The 21,622-nt window shown below is 40.4% G+C and overlaps 1 protein-coding gene across 1 annotated transcript in view; it reads right to left on the minus strand.

The window, feature by feature from the left end:
* SASH1 (SAM and SH3 domain containing 1) overlaps positions 1–18,445 on the minus strand; it is a 69,991-nt gene extending 51,546 nt beyond the window's left edge. The window contains exons 1-4 of the mRNA XM_008572973.1: positions 18,414–18,445; positions 15,961–16,047; positions 13,445–13,557; positions 7,105–7,206 (exon numbers count right to left, since the gene is read on the minus strand). Of these exons, the coding sequence (XP_008571195.1) occupies positions 7,105–7,206; positions 13,445–13,557; positions 15,961–15,979 (234 nt within the window). The 5' untranslated portion in view covers positions 15,980–16,047; positions 18,414–18,445. The remainder of the gene's footprint in view (positions 1–7,104; positions 7,207–13,444; positions 13,558–15,960; positions 16,048–18,413) is intronic.
* Between the last annotated feature and the right edge of the window lie 3,177 nt (positions 18,446–21,622).

Below are 21,622 nucleotides of genomic sequence, written 5' to 3' on the forward strand. Positions count from 1 at the left end.
TGCTCGGTATTTACTTTGCGCTATTTAACCTGTGCAGTATCCTTATGGGGCAGACACGATGGGCCTGTTTTCTAGATGAGGAAACTGAAGGACAAAGAGAGCAGGCGACTTGCCCACACACACAGAGCTAAGAGGTGGGACAGCTGGGATATTAGCCCAAGTGCTGGCTGAAGCCTGAATTAACCAGGTTCCCCCTCCTGCCCACACTGGGCAAAGGCCTGGTTTCTAGAGGCCAGGAGAGGCAGGAGTCTCTCCTCTTCTTGTCTAACTTTGTTTAAACATGGTGATCTTAAGGAACCCAGCAAATACATGCCTCCAACTTTGGCCCTTGTCCCAGGCTGAAGGCTGGGAATGGGAGAGCAGCAGGGAAAAAATGACAAGAAGTCACCTAAGCAATGGCCCTCGGGCAGCTTATATCCAGTTGGAACAGAATTCATATTTCTCAAAAGACCATGTTATGTATGTTTTTCCAGTGGACTGATTTTGCCTCTAAATTCACCTTAAGCTGAGGATCTAAAGAACCACTACTTTTACTGTTTTAATGGGAATTTTAAGACGTCCCTATTTTACTATCATTTTAGTTTCAGAAATACCATTTTATTATTATTTTTTTTTCCTTTTTGTCTTTTTTAGTGTCCGGCATCGGATCGCAACCCTCAGTGTCGCGCCCGTACTGGACCAGGACCGGCAACGGGACCGCAACCCTCGGTGTTGCGCCCGCACCTCGCTCAGCCAGTGAGCGGGAACCGGTCTGTATGTGGGATCCGAACCCTCGGTGGGAGCACCGCCGCGCTCCCAAGCGGCACACTGTAACAGTGCGCCACCGGGCCGGCCACCGGGCCAGCCGAAATACCATTTTATTAAAACATAAGTACAGAGTAATATTTCCTTCTGTACACTCCTACCCAGCCAAATAAAATGGACATTTATAAAAATTATATGAATAATCATCAGAGGGCTTCAAGTATATGCTAAAAGATCAGAATTGATAAAAGTTATTTTGAACAAAGTTACATTTAGAAAAATTTAGGAAAGAGTTGATTATTTGAGCACCATGTAACACAGCATGGTGTAAAGAATTACTGATACCTGTCCCAAGGACACAGGACTTAAAGCCCTCTGGTAAACTGCTGCTAGGTCTTGTTTTTCCTTCTTTCTCCTGGTCATATTACAATTCAAAAGAGTAAACACTTCTGTGTGATAAACAAAGACTAAAGCCCACAACCAATCATCCCATGTTTAAGCCTAGCTAATATAATGATTAAAGTTCCAACGAGCAGAATCATTTTCTAGCCATAAATCAGAAAGCATTTTGCCAATTAAAACCCTTTTAATTGAAACCCACACACTGAGAGTTAAGAAAAAATTCTCTAGGAAAAGAGATACAACAGAAAAAAAGTAAACACCACTAAAAGCAAAGAGTTTAAGCATTTTGTCAATTAAAACCCTTTTAATTGAAACCCACACACTGAGAGTTATGAAAAAATTCTCTAGGAAAAGATATACAACAGAAAAAAGTAAACACCATTAAAAGAAAAGAGTTTATTCAGAAATATAAGTATTTTTATACCCTCCTTTAAATTTCCTTATCATAAAACACAATAATACAAGACAAAGAAGACAGTAGAAACAAGCCAACCGTTTTCTTGGAGATATCTTCATGGTACCTATAATGCATCTTCACATAATTTATGCATCTAATAAATATTCACTGTCATCCAACTCAGCAAAAATATGAAAATCATATATATATATATATATTTAAATTTCCAGAAATATTAATAGGTGAGAGAAGACTTTGTAAATTCATCATGTGCTGTCATAAAGAAAAAAGGCTTTTTGGGGTTAGATTTCTCTAAATGAGGAAGCTAATGATACTGGTTTATGTTTTCTTTTAACACCATTAGAATATGAAACTTCTGGGCCGGCCCGGTGGTGCACTGCTACAGTGCGCCGCTTGGGAGCGCAGCGGCGCTCCCGCCGAGGGTTCGGATCCCACATACAGACCGGTTCCCGCTCACTGGCTGAGCGAGGTACGGGCACAACACCGAGGGTTGCGATCCCGTTGCCGGTCCCGGTCCGGTACGGGCGCGACACTGAGGGTTGCGATCCGTTGCCGGACACGAAAAAAGACAAAAAGGAAAAAAAAAAAGAATACGAAACTTCTAATAAAGTTTAACATACAGATATTATATAAAAGTTCCCTCTAGTAAAAGAAACATATTCAGAGTAAACACATCAAAAATAGCCAATTTTTTAAACATTGGTTGCAATCTAGACTACCAGGCTCCAAAAGGAGCAGGATTTACAGGTAGAAGGTGCAGCCACTGGCTGAGCACGGTGCGGCCAGTCTCAAAAAGGACAAAAAAAAAAAAGAAGGTGCAGCCACTCTTCTCCAAAAGGAGTCAAAACACAGAATGTTCAGGGCCAGCCCTTGGCTCACTTGGGAAAGCGTGGTGCTGACCACAACAAGTCAAGGGTTAAGATCCCCTGACCGGTCATCTTTTAAAAAAAATAATAAAACAACACAGAATGTTCTGGGCACCCATGAGCATATGCACTGCTCTCCTACCACATTCTCTATAAAGCAATTAAATTTAAATCTTTAGCCTTTTCTTTTGCCATAAAAGAAATTAAGCCACTCACCACAAGAACCACTAAAAAGTCACTTTGTGGGATGCTCTGGCTTTTGGCACATATCAGAATTGTTAATGATCTTTTAGGAAGTTCTAGTTTAGACTAAGGCTGTGGCAACCTCTCCTTCCAAAACACCAAATCTGAATCCTCCTGCTTGAAGACCACGTCTGCTATTGAGGCAGGTGAAATGACTTTGGAAAACCTAAGTAAAATCTGGCTGCTGAAGATAAATAAGTTTCTGGTTTATAATTTTAGAAAGCCCCCAGAGCTTTAACAGATGCCAACCAAAACACCTCATAATATGGAGATAGTTTAGTCGAGACCTTGAAAGTCCTCAGCCTAAGTAAAATCTGGCTGCTGAAGATAAATAAGTTTCTGGTTTATAATTTTAGAAAGCCCCAAAAGCTTTAACAGATGCCAACCAGAACACCTCATAATATGGAGATATTTTAGTCGAGGCCTTGAAAGTCCTCAATCAAGGAAACACTTAAAATAGCTTTTCGTAAAAAGTGAAGGAAATGACCATGTGGCATTCTGTCTCTGTGGCCCAGAGTTTTGGACACAGTTCGATCACATGGCTCTCCTGTACCTCAGACCAGGTCAGTGGTAAAGATACATTTATATTTGGAATGAAAAGCTCTGAAGGGAGGCACACACGACATAAGGTATTATAATACAGCAGGTATAACATTATAACATTCTTCATGCAAATATCTCTCAACTCTAAATCTCCCCAAATGTAAAAGTGATCAATTATAGAATAATGACTTGCTTTATAAAATAACTCACTTCACAAAAACATTTCACTGCAGTTGTTTCATCCTAGTAAGAAGCTCCATCTGCAGAAACACAATTCTAATTTTTCTGGAACACACTTTGTATGAACTGAAGCAATAAAAGGGACCAAAATAATGTTGCAATGGCCTCTACAAGCTCTTGTGCTGTCACTGTTGTTGCTTGAATTTTTTTTTACACATTGTATGTTTTGAAAATTATTTAGATAACACCATAGTCAAATAATTAGAGTTTGACATTTTGGGGAATGATCTTTCATTGCAAGCATTTTCATTGATATTCAAGCACCAGGTACAGATCATCAACTGTTACTCATTAGCTTTGCAAAAACATAAAACCTATGACTTACTCAAACTTATACCTTGAGTAAAAAAACTACAAAACTCAGTGAGGCAGAGAATAACACTTCTTTAAAGATTTTCTTAACCAGAAGGTAGACTGAACCTCAAGGCATAAAGTTGACAGCATAAAATGAGAACTCGTACCACCTTTCGCCTGGCAAGAGGCAAAAGAAAAACTAAATTTACCAAAATAAATTAAATAAAATATATTAAAATAAATGTTCAGATATTTAACAAAAAATCAAGTTAAGTTCTCCACCAAAAATTCTTTTGAAAAATTTTAACACTCCCAACCTAAGTTTATTATTAATGAAAAACAGCACAGAACAGATTCTTCTCTGGCAAAGAGAAGACTATTTTTCACTTCCCCTGGTAACTATCTTTAGCACTTTACTCTCTTGGAAACTAGGAATGTGCACATGGATTTATTGTGAGGCAACACACAATTATCTAATGTCAGTTATGGGGGTGGGGAAGCCTATGAAATCAATGCAAATGAAATCCTAAGGCATGACAGGCATCAATATAAGCATTGAGGTCTGGTGACAAAGGCCTTATGATCCCTGAAACTTTCATGGCCTGGGCATTCCTGACTAGAGCCAGTGGGCTATTTACATCTCAGTGTAGAAAGGAATGGAAAGAAACTGAAAAGCCCTGACCCTCACACAAAAGATAATCAAAGTGCCTATCCCATGGTGGCTGAAGTAGGACACATCGGGAATTATCTAAAATTAATTGCTCTGCTATGGAGGCAGATCTGAAATAATGAGAAGAAATATCTTGGATGGAGTTTCTGGCCTAGTCTCCATAACAACATAAAACAGGCTAAACTCAGGGTAAGAGGGTCAAGAGTCATATACAGTAGGATTACAAGCAGGTTCAAGCAAACTCTAGTCACAATGGTGACCGGTGGTAGTTCTGAACAGCACGACTAGAAGTAGACACGGGTGACTGCAGAAAGTCAACTGGCAAAATACACGGGGTAACTATTTCTGCTTCAGAAAACTCTCCCCGTTTGCTGAATAACCTACACCTCTCAGCAAAAAGTGAAGTCACTCTTTAGAGCTTCTGGAAGATTGTGCCCTAGAGGAGGAAGGCTATTTTATTTCCGGCCCTTGGTCTGACTGGAACAAGCTGAATTTATTTTTGAGCCATCTGTGAAGACACAGCTTGGTAAGAAGTTAATAACGTAAATGTGTATGTGGAATCTTGAATCTGTGTGCACGTGTGGGTGTGACTTTAACCTCTGTATTTTCTCCTTGACTTTCCTGTCTTTCTCCTTCACTTTTGTACGTAAATGTGTATGTGGAATCTTGAATCTGTGTGCACGTGTGGGTGTGACTTTAACCTCTGCATTTTCTCCTTGACTTTCCTGTCTTTCTCCTTCACTTTTGTACCCCAAACAAAGAAGACATAAATAAATGAAAAGATATTCCACATTCATGGATTGGAAGACTTCATATTGTTAAAATGACAACACTGTCCAAATCAATATACAAATTCAATGCAATCCCTATCAAAATCCCAATGGCATTCTTTTTTTTGGCAGAAATAGACAAAACCATGCTAAAATTCATATAGAATCTCAAGGGACCTCAAATAGCAAAACAATCTTGAAAAAAAAAAAACAAAATCGGAGGCCTCATTCTTCCCAACTTCAAAACTTACTACAAAGTTCCAGTAATCAAAACAGTATGGTACTAGCAAAGGACAGACATATAGACCAATGGAATGAAATAGAGAACCCAGAAATAAACCCTCATATACACAGTTGGCTAATTTTCAAAAATGGTGCCAACTATTCATTGAGGAAAGAACAGTGTTTTCAACAAATGGTTCCAGGAAAAATGAATATCCACATGCAAAAATATAGTTGGACCCATATATTACATCATATACAAACATTAACTCAAAGTGGGTCAAAGACCTAAACTTAAGACCTAAAACTACAAAACCCTTAGAAGAAAACATACGGCAACATCTTCATGATACTGGATTTGGCAATGATTTCTTGGATATGACATCCCAAGCACAGGCAACAACAAAAACAAAACAGATTAACTTAATTTCAAAATTAAAAACTTTTGTGCATTGACAACACTATCAAAAGAATGAAAAGGCAACCCACAGAACGGGAGAAAATATTTATACATTGTTTATCTGATAAGGGATTAATATCTAGAATATATAAAGATCTCCTACAACCCTACAATAACAAAACAAAACACAATTCAAGAATGGGCAAAGGACCTGACATTTATCCAAAGAAGACACATGAATGGCAAATAAGCATTTAAAAAGATGCTTAACGTCATTATCAGTAGGGAAATGCAAACCCACAATGAGATACCATTTCATACCCATTAGGATGTCTATTATCAAAAAAAGGGAAAATAGCAAGTGTTGGTGAGGAAGTAGAGAATTTGGAACTTTTTTGCAGCTACTATGGAAAACAGCACAGCGGTTCCTCAGAAGGTTAAACACAGAATTATCATATGATCTAGACATTCTAACCCTAGATGCGTCCCCAAAAGAACTGAAAGCAGGGACTCAGAGATACTTGTACACTAATGTTCAGAGCAGCATTGCTCACAATAGCCAAAACGTAGAAACAACCCAAGTTTCCACCAACAGATGAATGGATAAACAAAATGTGGTATACAGATAAAATGGAATATTACTATCCTTAAAAAGGAATTGAGTTCTGATACATGCTGCAATGTGGGTAAACTTTGAAAACATTATGTGGGTGAAATAAACCAGTCACAGAAGGACAAATATTGTATGATTCCACATATATGGGGTACTTAGGGTAGGCAAATTCATAGAGACAGAAAGTAGAATGGTGGTTGCCAGGGGTTGGAGAGAGGAAAGAATAGGGAGCTGTTGTTTAATAGGTATAAAATTTTCAGGGGGATGATGAGAAACTTCCGGAAGTGGATTATGGTGCTGGTTGCACAGCAATGTGAATGTATTTAATGATATTAAACTGAACGCATAAAAATGGCTAGTATGTAAATTTTATATTACATACAAGGACACTTCAAAAGCTTGGAGAAAAATAGAATTAAAAAATATTACAAATCCTTTCATGAACTTTCTGACATATTCTCGTACACTCTACTACAATTAAAACAAAAACCCCAGCATGAATAGCACTATTCTGACTGTAGCTGAGTCTCTATCAGGTAGAGAAAACTGAGTAACCTGTAAGAAGAGATACCGCTTTGCAGAGCCAGGTGGGAGTTGTGAAAACAAATTCAAAAGAAATTGTGTGGGCTGTCCCTTAGTAGTAGAGGTGGTGCAGATCCTCAAGAAATGGCAAACTTACATTGCAGTTCGAGGAGCCATCAAACGTCGGGTAGGAACCGTCTGGCCAGTCAGCAGGGTCCAAGGTAGCTGACTGCCGGTTCTGCGCCTCGTACTCTTTGAGCTGCAGCAAGAAGAAACAGAAGATTGAGATGGAAATAATGGCCAAGCACGGTCAACCAAGCAGCAGAGATCACTTTGGGCACCTTCTTCATGCCAGTGTGGGTGACTAAGTTTTCCAGAAGCAGCCAGGTGGGAGTTGTGAAAACAAATTCAAAAGAAATTGTGTGGGCTGTCCCTTAGTAGTAGAGGTGGTGCAGATCCTCAAGAAATGGCAAACTTACATTGCAGTTCGAGGAGCCATCAAACGTCGTGTAGGAACCGTCTGGCCAGTCAGCAGGGTCCAAGGTAGCTGACTGCCGGTTCTGTGCCTCGTACTCTTTGAGCTGCAGCAAGAAGAAACAGAAGATTGAGATGGAAATAATGGCCAAGCACGGTCAGCCAAGCAGCAGAGATCACTTTGGGCACCTTCTTCATGCCAGTGTGGGTGACTAAGTTTTCCAGAAGAAAGAAGATAAATACTCTACCCTGGAATTTTCATCTAAATCAAACAGAAAGACACAACAACTCTTTGTATCCAGCATCCCAAAAAGAACCTTGATTTTCCCCCTCCAACATCCTCTAACATCCAAACTCATCTTTCCGCAGTTTAGTGATAGTGTGAAAACAGAAATCATTTAAGGTTTGGCCTCTGAATTACCTTCCCATGTATATAAAGTCAAAAACATACACTCCTTCTGTAGAAAGAGACAATGGCATAGACTACAGATAAATTAGTAGAACAGGTGGAAGTGCGAAACTGATTTTAAAAAATCACTTGCTTTCTTCTTCAATTACCTTCCCATGTATATAAAGTCAAAAACATACACTCCTTCTGTAGAAAGAGACAATGGCGTAGACTGCAGATAAATTAGTAGAACAGGTGGAAGTGCGAAACTGATTTTAAAAAATCACTTGCTTTCTTCTTCGAGACTGCTTCAAGTTGCTAGTTCAATGTTATCACCTACGAATGTTTTGGGGTTTATTGGGGACCACTGAGAATGGGGAGGAAAATAACAAGACAACCGGGAAGTTTAGGTTTAGAAACTAGTAAATTTCTGGTTTTTGAAAAACAGAGAAAGTGAAATTCTATATGGAACTGAGCAAATTTAATTTAGCAAAATCAGATGAATGATCTGTCAGAGTGTGCCAAATTCCAGGTGTGTTTCTAAAAATTTCTAAAACATAGAAATTGAACTCTGCTGCGTAATACAAGTAAGTTGTCAATGCATTAAAATCCTATTATAAAGCAGTTTTTAGATATGAAAAACTGTTTAAGACATTGATTCAAACATGTTCCATGAACCAAGCGACTTAAAAACAGAAATGGTCTGAACGCATGTGATGGTGTCTGGACAGTCCTCAGCCACTAGAGTGTGTGTGGCAAAGCCACCACCCTGACAATTACCCCTCCAGGACAAAGCAACTGTCCCAAGAGTTATTTCTACCTACGAAATTCTTTTCTGAATGTATATGTGTGAGGAGGTAAGCAGTATTGATTATCAGGTAAGAGCGTGGACACAGAGCCAAATTCTAGCTGAGAGCCCCAGGGAAAAATCACTTAACCCCTCCACGTTTGAGTTCCTCCACCTGGAAAACAGGGACGATGATAAATCTATCTCACTGGGTTGTTACCAGAATTAAGGAAGATGAGGCAGCAAAGCTCTTAGTACACTGTACCCACATAATAGAGGTATTATTACACATTGTTATCACCCTTGTGGTTTCAGACAAAGCTCAGAGTTCACATTAACCCCGCATGGCCACACTTTTTGCTATTTGGAGACATGTTCAAACTTTTTGCTATTAAGTGCACTAATCATTTTAATCTTTCTAGTACATTAAGAACACATATTGTGTTCTAATCTTTGTATCTATACCGTATGTACTGAAATTCTCCTTTCTTCTGGGTATTTTTATTTCTGAAATGCTACATTCTCCCTGTATGATCAGGAATAGCTGCCAGATGGAAAATGACTTATCAGTTTTTCTCCAGGTTGTAACTCCATTTTTATACTCAACCTCATCCCCAACTACTAGGAGCCACTAAATAAGCTTCATCTTCAATGAAAAAATATACAAATTCCTAACTAGTCAATCATAAATAGACTTAATTTTTTTCCTGCCATATGTCCATCTCCATCATTGACTTTGGGGCCTAAAAGTACATGTGCTTCTTCTGATACAGATTTTAATTCTGTGCCCTATCCAAACTTAACTGTTTTTTAAATTATACTAATTACAAAAATGCTGTGTTTTAAAGTTATAAAACAAGATCTCTAAAAAATTTTTAATGTACATTGTACAGGGAAAAAACAACTTGGTTATTACTTATGCAATTACATTTTTATATTCTACTTTGCTTCACTTTTTATTTAATTATAATTTTATGAAGGAATGGCAATTTATGATTTCCATTTGAGAATTTACACATTTTAAAGCAAATCTGTAATGTTTTACATTAATTCCAGAAGTTATAAAATAATGACATTTAAACGTGTGTGTGTGTCTGTCTGTCTGTCTGTCTGACCTAAGTGGAAATACCCCCCTCATCTGCTACTTTGCTAGTCTCATTGTTTTCTCACAGGTGAAGTTCATGACATGATTCTTAGAGGGATGGTCATCTTTAGCAGATTAATGTTTATTCTCTCTTAGAAACCTTTAGGGAGAGATTTTGTAATGTTTTGATGTCTACTAGTACTCATTGTAAAGAACTATACCAAATCTAAATCCCTTACAGCTGCAAATTTAATTTACTTCCTTCTAATGTGTCCCCAGTAGAGATTTTTAAAAAACAAACAAATAAAATACTCTTGAGTACATCCTGAATATGTACAGTTTAATAACCCTTCAGACACTTGAGGATAGTGATTAGGTCCTTTTCTTCTTCTCTGAAATAAATCCTTTCCAACTTCTTCCCATGGGACCAATTTTTAGAAACCTCCTTTGAACTCTATGAGACACTTTCTGTGCCCAAGTCTCTGTGATTGATACACAGTAGCTACTACAAGGAAATGATTCCATGACACATATAGGTCCGCAGTTCATAATTTTGTCCTCTGGTATAGCAGATGCCCAGATCACCTATCCCTTGGCTATTTATAGGTATGGATTCACATCTGCACCCTGCTCTGGAGAACACAACAGATGGGAGCTGTCTCCCCAGACACACCTAGAAGACAGCTCCCCTCTCCCCAGTCAGCATTCAGACACATTTCCCTGGCAGGACGAACCCTACAATGCACTTCACCTTCCAGACCCCCCCACTCCCTGTGGGATCAGGCTGAGCCTAGACTTCTACAGACACCATATGTCTGTCCAGTTTCTTCCTCTGCCCTCCTGTTTCCCTCTCACACTTAGAGATTTCTCTTGAAAGCCTCCATTCAATAAGCCACTTGCACAATTCCCATCTCAGGCTCTGCTTTGAGGAAACCTTACAGAAGACACCTAGCATTAATTGAAGTTCACAGTGCTAAAGCATCAGCAACAATGACAAACATTAAGTGTTGTGTTTTGTTTTGTTTTGTTTTCACTCTCCTAAGGACTTTACTTAGGATTTATGGAACCAGACATGTACCTCTCAGATGGATAGATATATGATATTTGGTAATTAGATCACATTACATGAGCAGTCTTTCCCCAGAAGCATCTGTTACTTCATCACCTGTCAAAGGGCGCCCATCCTTGTAAGTAGAATCTAGTAAAGTTTGGAGACTGTCACCAATTTTTTCTTCTATTTGCATTTCTGGATTGCCTGATAGACAACATTCTTGACCTCTCGATGAGCTCTGTGGCTATGTCTGAAACTAGGCAAAGGCCGCCAACCAGGAAGCAGCCAGGCTGCACGACTGAGACCTCCATCCAAATCTGCATACAAGCTGTGCCACCTTCTCACTGAATTGACCTCTGATGTCCTTTCCATGTAAACAATGGCTAGATGTCAAAATTATGAGCTCAGGAAGAGCTTCAAACTATTTTTTTTCCCACTTCTTCCCCAACTTTTTAAGTATTCCTTTATTTCTTTTTCAGTTATAGAAAACATGCTGTCTAAGTGGACTATATTAAGGCCACTTATTAACATTCTCTCTTGCTCCAAGAAAACCAGATCGGGCACATCACATGCAACTTCCTTCCCAAACACAGGTGTTGTGAGAAGACCGTTGGCAACTTCTTCATTCAGATCTTCACTTTCACTAGTGCAGCAGCATCACTCCCAAGAATATAAGGCACTGTCCTGCTCACCATGGTAAAACTAAATACAGGCCCATACTTCTCATATGCATTTCCTAGGAATTCAATTCAACCTTTCCTACATGCTATGGCATGGCCAAGGAATGAGATTGGTGAGAAAATATATGGCGGACTTTTTGCCCCAGCTGGCAGCTAGGCCAGGTGGTCGACCGCATGGTGAAGCAGATGGACCAGGATGGGGATGAAGGTGCAGGTGACATGGGCAGAAGGTTGGCACATGTCACCTGCTCCATCACCTGCCCAAACATCAACCTGCTCCTCTGCAGTTAAGTCCAGGAACACCATTCCTGCCACTGCTGCCACTTCATTCTGGAAGTCTCTGAATCAAGAAATGGAAGCCAGCAGATGGGTGTCCCAGGGTGGTGCTGGCTCCCAGGTATCCTGCTAAACCCACTCCCAACCTCCGCCCCTCGTAAGTGCTTTTTTTTTTTTTTGCATGTTCTCTCATCATCAAATTAAACATTTTTGTTTTTAAACTATTGAAGCTTAGAGTGAGGTACATGAAAATAAACTGAGTATGCTTGTCACTGTTACAAGGTTTCAGACCTTTAAGAGTCCACTTAATGGTTGCTATGGGTTGAGTTTTTGTACTCTCCAAAACTGATGTTGAAATCTGGTTGCAGGGGGGAAAATAAACTGAGTATGCTTGTCACTGTTACAAGGTTTCAGACCTTTAAGAGTCCACTTAACGGTTGCTATGGGTTGAGTTTTTGTACTCTCCAAAACTGATGTTGAAATCTGGTTGCAGGGGACTGGCTGATCAACTTAATTGGTTAGAGCATGGTGCTGATAACACCAAGGTCTGGAGTTCAATCCCTGAACCAGCCAGCCACACACACAAAAAATAATAATAATAATAAGGAAAAGAAAAGTGGTTGCTATTTGTGGCAGTGTTAGGAGGTGGGGCTTTGAGTGGAATTAACACTGTTATAAAAGGACAAGATTGGTCCCCTTTTGCCTCCTGGCTCTTCCACCTTCTGTCAAGTGACCATCTAGTCTTCCTCCCCTCCAGAGCACACAGTGTGCAAGGCGCCATCCTGGGAGAAGAGAATAGCCTCACCAGCCACCAAACCTTCCAGGGGTCTCCTTGATGTTACACTTCCCCATGAGCCTATATATTTCTGTCCTTTACAAATTACCCAGTGTGTGGCATTCTGTTATGGCAGCGCAAAATGGATTAGGACATTGGTAAAGATGTAACTCATTCAATGGTTCCTTAGTGATATGAAGGTTTTCGCAGTTTCTAAACCTACCTATTTACAACCTGTCTGCACATTACTAAGCCAATTGTTCAAAGTGAAAATCGAAGAATCAGTCAGCTTATTGGTCAACAGCAAAGCAGGAGATTTCTTCATAATTTGCTGCTTCACTATCATAAATGCTACTCCAGTATTCTAAAGGTTACTTGGGCTTTTTTTAGTGACTAATTTAACTCAAAGAAAAATAAAAAAGAAGACAGTAAACTGCAATTATTATTTACTTAGATATGAGTAATTTTAAGATGTTTTTAAGTAAATTTAAGGTAGAGGAAGCAAATTTTGAGATATCTTTGAAGCTTAATCTTTAGGTTATTCAAAGTTTGGGTTGTGAGGAATCTCAGAGAACTGATGTTTATAATTTTTGTAATGAATTTCATTTAATTTGATCTTTATTTAATAATATTTTACCATTGATTACATTCTTATCAATCTTTTCAAATGGCTTATGAATTTTGCAATGGCTTTCATGGGGTCATTTTCCTCATTAAAGTGGTCTACAGATCAAAAATATCTGCCATTCATTCATTCATGCAGTCACTGAATATGGGAGCTTCACCCTACAAGGTGAAATGCTTGTATGGAGTAAACAGAATGAAATAAACATTTTATTTACATGGGTACCTAATGGCCACTAAAATATCAGCAAAACAATACTCTTAATATTATATTCTTATATCCTCTGATGCTCCCGAACATTTTTAAATGTAAGGAGGCCAAGTACTCACAAATACAAACAAGCACCTGCACTCTTACCCTGGCCAGTGCCTCCTCAATGGTGATCATCTTTTCTTTAACCATCATCATGAGCTGAATGCGTTCTTCATCACTCATTGTTATCTCACTTGCAACGTATCCAACGTCTTCTCCTGGAGATTGAGGACAAAGAACCACAGGAATGAAAACAAGAATGAATGCCAGCCCTGAAAGTGTCATTTCGGGCTGGGGAAGGACGTCACTCAGGGGCACCATCTACAATGTACATATATGTTACTGATGGAGCAACAGGGTAGCAGAAACGTGCTGCTTTTTAGGAAGCCAGTGAGCACATCTCATTGGGAAACAGGCTCCAAGAACGTGTGGATGTTTCAATAGAAATCAATCCCTCAAAATGATCAGAGCTTTGGAGATGGAGCATCTGTCTAGTGGAGGAGTTTGGGAAGAAAGCTGACAGGCAGTTCCTCATTACAGGCAGGGCAGAGATGTCATTTAAACGCCAACTAGATCCAACAAGCATTCCACGGCTCCTCTGGCTGGGGGTTCTTCATTCTTCCTTTTGAAATACGCATGAGAAGAAAATATTTTTGCAGAGAAGTGGGAGCAAGCCCCTCAGTCACGACAGCGGAAAGGTCACACTGTCTAAGCCACAGCCTGGTAAAACCCTCCATTCCTGCTAAGCTATTTGGCCATTGTGGTTCCTCACAGGATAAGAGCAATAAATAAATCATGGAATGAAGCATGTTGAGCTCCCTGAAGGAAGGCACTGTACATGCCTATATCTGAAAGTATTACTGCCACCAATAGGTTTCCAAACTGTGAGGCAAAGTCAACTTCCAACTCAAAACTAAAGGCAGCCAGCACTGCAGAGGAAAAGAAAGCCCCCCCCTTACGTTCCTTCTAAAGTCTTTCCCTGCAAAGTGAACAGACTGCCATTGCCTCCCCTATGTGGGAGCATGCCGGCCAACAGGCAGCCTTTGCTCAGGCGTGGGGAAGGGTGTCTGTGACAGTGCGCTGTCCCTCGCAGACTGGGAAGACACCCCCCTTCCCGTCCATCACCCTTCTCCTCACACTGCACTAGCTTCTAGTGTCATTAGGATGCCTGCTGAGGGACAGAGTAATAGAGTCTGGCTGTTGACTTGTAGGAACCTGTTTCAGGGAGGGCCTACCTGGGAATTTATGTTTCCCTGTGTTTCCTGATCTTGTTTCCATTTATAATCAATCGGTCTAGAAATACCTCTCAGGTCCCCTTTGCCACTCATCTTCTTGTACAGGAAGAGTAATAGCATGTGCTGGGTGAGGACAGAAGCCTGCCAGTTTCATTCATTTACTATCTGTGTCGCCTTTAATAGCAGAAGAGGTGATGGGGAGTTGGTTGGGTTTTCAGAAACTCCACGTGAGCTGGTGGCAAACTGCTGTCTTTCTCCCTGTCTCCAAGTAATAGCATGTGCTGGGTGAGGACAGAAGCCTGCCAGTTTCATTCATTTACTATCTGTGTTGCCTTTAATAGCAGAAGAGGTGACGGGGAGTTGGTTGGGTTTTCAGAAACACCACGTGAGCTGGTGGCAAACTGCTGTCTTTCTCCCTGTCTCCTCTCTTTACCTCTCTTTCTCCTTAGCTTTCTTTCTAAGTAAGACTTCATCAGAATCCGAGGTTTATTTTGAATCATAAATGATCCTGGGTGTGTACCAAAAGGAAAAACTGGGAATGCTTAAGAATAGTTCCTTCAAAGCAAGACAACTTAAAAAAAGAACCACACTGAATGTCGCCAAGGAACCCAGGTGTCTCCCTGGCGTATGAGCTGTCCACGTCCATTTTTCTTTTATGAATAATTGGAGAGGCATTCTGTGCAGAGCAGGACACCAGGAGTTTGTAGAGGAAAACAGTGTCACTGGTGCCAACAAAAAATTCCCATTAATTGATAACCTTATTCAGCCAGACTGGAATCTGGAAGTGGTTGTGTTCCAGTTTCCTCTCTGAATGCTGGGGAAACATAAATTATGTAACTGGGCCGCCAAGGGAGGACATATTTACTTACTATATAAACAACAACAAAAGACACAGCCAAGAGCAGGGCAGACCCCTTTCACAAAGCGCCTGGGCAAATTCCCATGATGTCAGACCAAAAGAGAGTTTCCAGGGGCAACAACCCCATAACTGTCCCTGCCACAGAAGAGCATCAAAAGTTCAGAAGATTGCAGAGGCTCCAAGTAGGGGAGTGGACAGGAGGGTCCAAAACTAATGAAATGCTAAGACTTTCTGGACCCTTTTAGGTTAGATCTTGATGGGGAAAGAGGAAAGATCTTTTCGAGGTTGGTGTAACCGAGAAAACTAAAGATTTGGCCCTTGCTGTCAGAGCTCTGGAAAGTAAGGACGGCTAACTCTTCCCATGTTGTTGGGACAAGTACCGATAGGAATGTCAGGAAAGCTGAAACACTGTACGGATGCGCACAATGAGTTATGCTGACTTGCAGCATCCGCTGAGATCAGCAGCACAGGCTTCTTAACATTTTAGAGCTAAAAGGACCTACTGTCCGCCAGCTGCTATACGGTACCTTTTGAAGTGTGCCTCATTATTCCTTTCTGGTTCTTTCGAAAGTTCTGCCAGAAATGCTTATTTTTCTTCTTCCAATCTCCTTTTCCTTAAAAAAAAAAAGAAAGAAAGAAAGAAAGGGCACAAGCAATAAATTCATTAATAAAAAAAGTAGCTTCTTCCTTATAATTCAAAGCTTGGAAGAATACTTTGATTTCACAAAAAGAGTTTTTCTTTTCCAGTTGGTGAAAGACTGGGAAATGCCTACAAAGTTGTTTAAAAGAAATGCAAATTTCCTAGTAGCAAGAAATGGAGCAGTGGGGTGAAGATGAGAAATAAAGAAACATCAAAAAGGCAGGCAAAACGTGCATTCTTGTGTTGACTTTGATGTTTGTTTAACTGGGATGCCTAATTCTGCCTCGTCTTGTGGTATATTCGCCCCCTTTGGTCTTAGCCACAACTATTTCAGCTGCACCACAAATAGGATACTTTAAGAAGTAAAGTTTTGTTGTTATTTCTTTTGTTGATCTACCCTTGGTTTATTTCTGATACTCCAGATTTAATGGAGAGAACAGAATGGTGGTGACATCGTGTGCCCACTGGTCAACAAAGCTGGTTTCAGGGGTCTGCAGGGTGGCTGGCACCGCTTCTCTAGGCTGTGCAGTTGGCATGGGTCTAGCTATGGCGTGGGCGCAGCACGATTCCCACCTGTCTGGCATTTGTGCTACCTGGGGACCTACCTGTATCTTCCCCAGGACGCAATGACAAGAAAAACAGGTTGCAAATACTGCTGGGACATCTACTAGCTGAGTCTCCCTCTAATCTCCCATCTTCCTCAGACTATTTTGGGTGCTTTTCATGTGAAAACAAACTCACTGCCACAGGTAGACATTTTAAATACTGGTAGGGGTCTGATCCCTTATACTAGGTAATTACCTTTTAAAAAGCAAAGGGAGAGGGCGAATGAGTACATCAATCTTTTATTCTTTAAAAATAAAAAGCAGCAGCAGTGACATCTGCCACTTGCTGGCGTGGCACACTCAAAGCAGCAGCTTCGGCACCACTTAGTGCCTGTCTGGTTGCTCCATGGCCACTGGAAATTGATGGGTTTCCACAGTCTAGACTGGTGGTGCCAAGCTATGCTTGTGGAAACCCCATCCACAGCACTCCCAGGCTAGAAAGGGCATCATTTTTCAAAACAGGATGTCCTCATTTAAGTTCTGACAACCCCCAGAGCCATGGGAATGAAACCAGAGCCCTTCAACCTGAGACGTTCTATGGACCCAGATCTTGACGTCAAGTTTCTAGGTGCCTGCTGCCTTCAGACTAAACTCTAAAGCAAGTATCAGCCATGAAGGGTTAAAGCAGACTGATTATTCCTAAATTCAATCTTTCTCTCAAATACATTATATGCAATTTGGGCATATAATGTATTTCTATAACTATAAGTTTTCTTTCTCCCAATTTAATGTTTCTGAAATGGAGATGCAGCCTAAATAAACAATAATAGCTAACATTTGTTCAGTACTTACTATCTAGTCACTTTGCTATCTGATGGTACATCTCACTTAATACTCACTCATACGATGTATTATTATTCCCATTAAGTACATGAGGAAACTGAAGTCTGGAGAGGCAAGTGACTAGCCCAGGGTCATAAGCATTGTTTTGGCAGAGTCATGATTCAAGTCCAAGCAGCCTGATTGGAGCACGATGCTCCTAATCACTTTTCCCCACCCATGCTTGGAATCAGATAGAAGAGCTGTTACTAAATCAAGACTGGATTTAATAATCAAGGACATATGAAATAGATAATGCCTTAATTGTGCATTATCATTGATCCAAAATTCCAAACTGAAGGATTTATTCTAAGGACATTATCAGAGACATAGACTGAAGAATTTTTATGACAGCATCATTTGTCTATGACAGAGAAAAAACTGGAAACAACCTAAATGTCCAGCAAAGAGATTGGTTAATTAAATTATGGCACATACAGTATGGCAGAGTATTGTGCAAACTTAAAAAATTTACTGTAAAGAATATTCAATCATGTGCAAACATGCTCATAACATATTCTATTGAAAAATTATATAAAATAGTATGGAGAATATGGTCCCAATTATGGTTTTAAAAAACCCACACACTAAAAAAAAAAGCAAAAACCCCACACAATAGGGAAAGAAAAAGGAGAAAAAAGTTGTACATCAAAATCTTAACAGTATTTATTTCTCGGTGTTCTTTGTGGTTTTTGTATTTTCACATTTAGGTTTTCTATAAATTATTAAAAGAAAATAATTAATCAGTTAAATCAAGAAAAATGGTACTGACCTACAGAACTGTCGTGTACATCAAAATCTTAACAGTATTTATTTCTCGGTGTTCTTTGTGGTTTTTGTATTTTCACGTTTAGGTTTTCTATAAATTATTAAAAGAAAATAATTAATCAGTTAAATCAAGAAAAATGGTACTGACCTACAGAACTGTCGTCTGAGTTTGATTTGTGAAGAGGGTTCCTAGAAAAGAAAAACAAATTGGATTACCAGAGATCCTTGCTTTTGTGGGAGAACTGGAAATCCTCCTAACTAGTTTGAGACCCAGCATCAATATTACTTAGCAGAGCCAGGGAAATATTTATAGGATATTTACCACTGGCCTTTTCTACTTGTCTCCTGGCTTCCTAGAAACAGATTCATGTGCCATGAGTCAACATTTATTAACGACTCACTCTAGCGTAACACCTGCATTAAATGAAGAAGACAGACTTCACTAGGGGATTGCTGAAGCTCCTTTCGTTTCTGTGAAGTACTAACTACAAGTTGCTACCATTGAGAAGTCTCTTGTGGAAGTGGAAAACAGAAAGAGAATAATAATGAAAATATAAACTCAGCACCACAAATGCCACCTGGTCAGCAGGTGAGTCAAGTGGCCACCTGTAGGTAAAATAAGAATGTGGTGGGAGAAGGGGAAGGAACCAAGCAACAGACTGGATGCCCCAAACAGACTGGGCAGCCAGTAAGGAGCTCTTCCAGCTGGTTGCTGCCAATTGGCAATCTTCCAGAGTTCAAACAGAAGCCAGAAATCTGCATTTTTATACGAGAGCTCCACATTTTTAAGTGATGGCAAATAATCCCATGTTTTTAGAAATGTGTGCAAATAAATCAACATGTCTGGGCAACTGATCTGGCCTCATACCCTACTCCCTACCCCCTGGCTGCCACTGTATGACTCCTGATACAGATGAACCCAAATAACCTTAAAAGTGTACACAGCCCCAAACCAGTTAATTAAGTATTTCTCTAGAAAATATCTGGACAAATTCCAACTTAAAGCAAGAAGGCAGGGAAACCAAAGTTAAAAACTGGTTGTCTCAAAAAGGAAAGAGTAAAGCTTGGAGGAAGGTCTTTCATTAGGTGGATCCAAAGCTCAAAGGGCAAGTTCAGTGTCCTCGGGCTCGCTGATGATGGAAACCAGAAAGAATGAACCTGCAACAGCACAGAAACACCCGAATCTTAGCTACAAGTTCACAGCCAAAAAGGAAGACAGAAGAGGTGTCTGGCAAAACACTCCTGAGCATCTGAATGCTTGAGACAGAGGTTGGGAGGTCAGATATAAGTTGCACTGAAAAAATTAGGGAAGAGAAGCAGAGCATCAGAAAAACCTAACAGTCGTTTTCTGCCTACCTTGCAGGTAAAAGGACCTGGAGAACTTAAGGTGACCAGAGAGGGGAGGGGGCTTTTCTCAGGTCCAGCCACCTTTAGTCTACCCTTGGCATAGCTGCACTGAGGCTGGCTGACCTCTGGTGCCACTTCAGAGCAGAAGGCCCAGGCCCTACAGGCACCATCCTCCTTCAAGTCTGAGAGGAGAACTCTTTGACTAGCATGGAAATCTGAAAGATCTCTGTGGTCAACTAGCGGAGAGTGGGCGCTAAGAACAGAAGCAGGAGGCACGGCTGCAGGCACGAGAGCTAGGCTGGAACTCTCGTTATGTTCCTCTACTGCTGAGCTGTGAACACAGAAATGTAAGGAAAATCTACCCTATCCTCAGACTGCACCTAACGTATCTAGGGTCCGTTCTCCTTCCTCCTATCCATGCGAAAATGAAAACACCTAAACATGTTACTTGAATGGCTTTTACGAGGTAGCCATTAAGAATTTTTAGATCATTTAGCCCAAATGTATTGAACAATATCACGAGTAAGAGACATGGAAAAATATGAAGCAGTGGGACTCACAGGTTAGGGAGGGAGATGGACACGAAGAAAGTAGTGTGTGGAGGAGGGAGGGGGAGGGGGAGGAAGGAGGAGGAAGGGGAGGAAGGAGGAGGAAGGGGAAGAGGGGAGGAGTAGGAGGAGGAGGAGATGCAACAATCTCAGGGCCACAGGGAAGGACGGGCAGAACAAAAAGGCAGCAGGGACAAGCAGTTGGCCAGTTCGCTGGGGATTACGGCAGGAAATCCTTCAAAGCGAAATCGCATCTAAGCTGTTTGGATTCTTAATTTTTTAAAAAAATTTTACTCCGTCGCATTTTGAACTCAGAGCCATGAGTCATGGTGACACGCATCCCTCCCCCTTCCTTCGGCTGGCCATGACCCACCGCAGGATGAAGCACGCAGGATGAAGCACGCTCTCGGCAGGTGACCACTTACAGCAGAGGAAGCCCCACAGGTATTTTTATACTCACTCTAAGGACTAAGAAAGTCTTGACCTAATTGCTGAGGACCAAATATGTCAAGCTTCCCTTGCTCTTCATAAAACTAGTTAACTATGTAATAAGGTGAAAAATACGTATGTGAACTTTTATTTTCTCTAAAAGAAATAGCTTCGTGGAAAAATGGTCTAAAGAAACAACACTTTTCTTTAGTCCTTTGCTGTTTTAGAACAATAAACCTTATCATGTTTCAAGGAATTCTACCAATCACTTAACCCAGATCCGACGTTTACAGGAAACTGTGGGCTGCAGAAATCAAGGTAGAGACCCCCAGTTCCACGGCTACTCGGAGGCCAAGAAGGGACCAGACCCAGGCCCCATCTTCTTTCCAGTACCAGCCTTACTTTTCTTCATCTGGATGAACTGTATATAAAATCACCTCAATTCTATCCTTGAAAAATTAAAAGGTTCATTTCTATTTTCCCAACCCATTTTTCATTCTTTCTGCCAATGGGAATGTTTAATATAGTAAAACTATGTCAAAGTTTACACTGCAGAAAAAAACTTCTCACTAATACACAGTTATGATAACACATGAAAGTGTTTTCCTCTCTAAAATGCTTCCTTGAAATGTTTTCATTATTTTTATCTATTTTCTTCAAATTACCACACATTTTGAATAGTCTTATCCTCGGGTTTAGATGTACCCTAGTCATTGCCTGCATTTCCATATTAAGCCAGCAGATGGCACTGTAGTTTCTTTATTCATCTTGCGAATGAGATTGTGTTTTTAAAATTTCACAAATTCACAATCTACATTCTGGACAAAGAATAACGAGCCAATGTTTCATAAGCGTGAGGCTCCCCAACTCATCAATTTGCAAAGGAGGAAAATGTCACCCTATGAATTTGGATGCAGTGAATTCTCCCTGCAAACAGAAGCTGGCAGAGCAGTGATGAAAAATGCCATCTTCTTTCTCCTTGAGACTGATTATAAAATTCATCCAGCAGAAGCAAAAATCAGTGATGTAACCA

The sequence above is a fragment of the Galeopterus variegatus genome, unplaced genomic scaffold (genome assembly GCF_000696425.1).
Source record: "Galeopterus variegatus unplaced genomic scaffold, G_variegatus-3.0.2 Scaffold857, whole genome shotgun sequence".
Taxonomy (NCBI): Eukaryota; Metazoa; Chordata; class Mammalia; order Dermoptera; family Cynocephalidae; genus Galeopterus; species Galeopterus variegatus.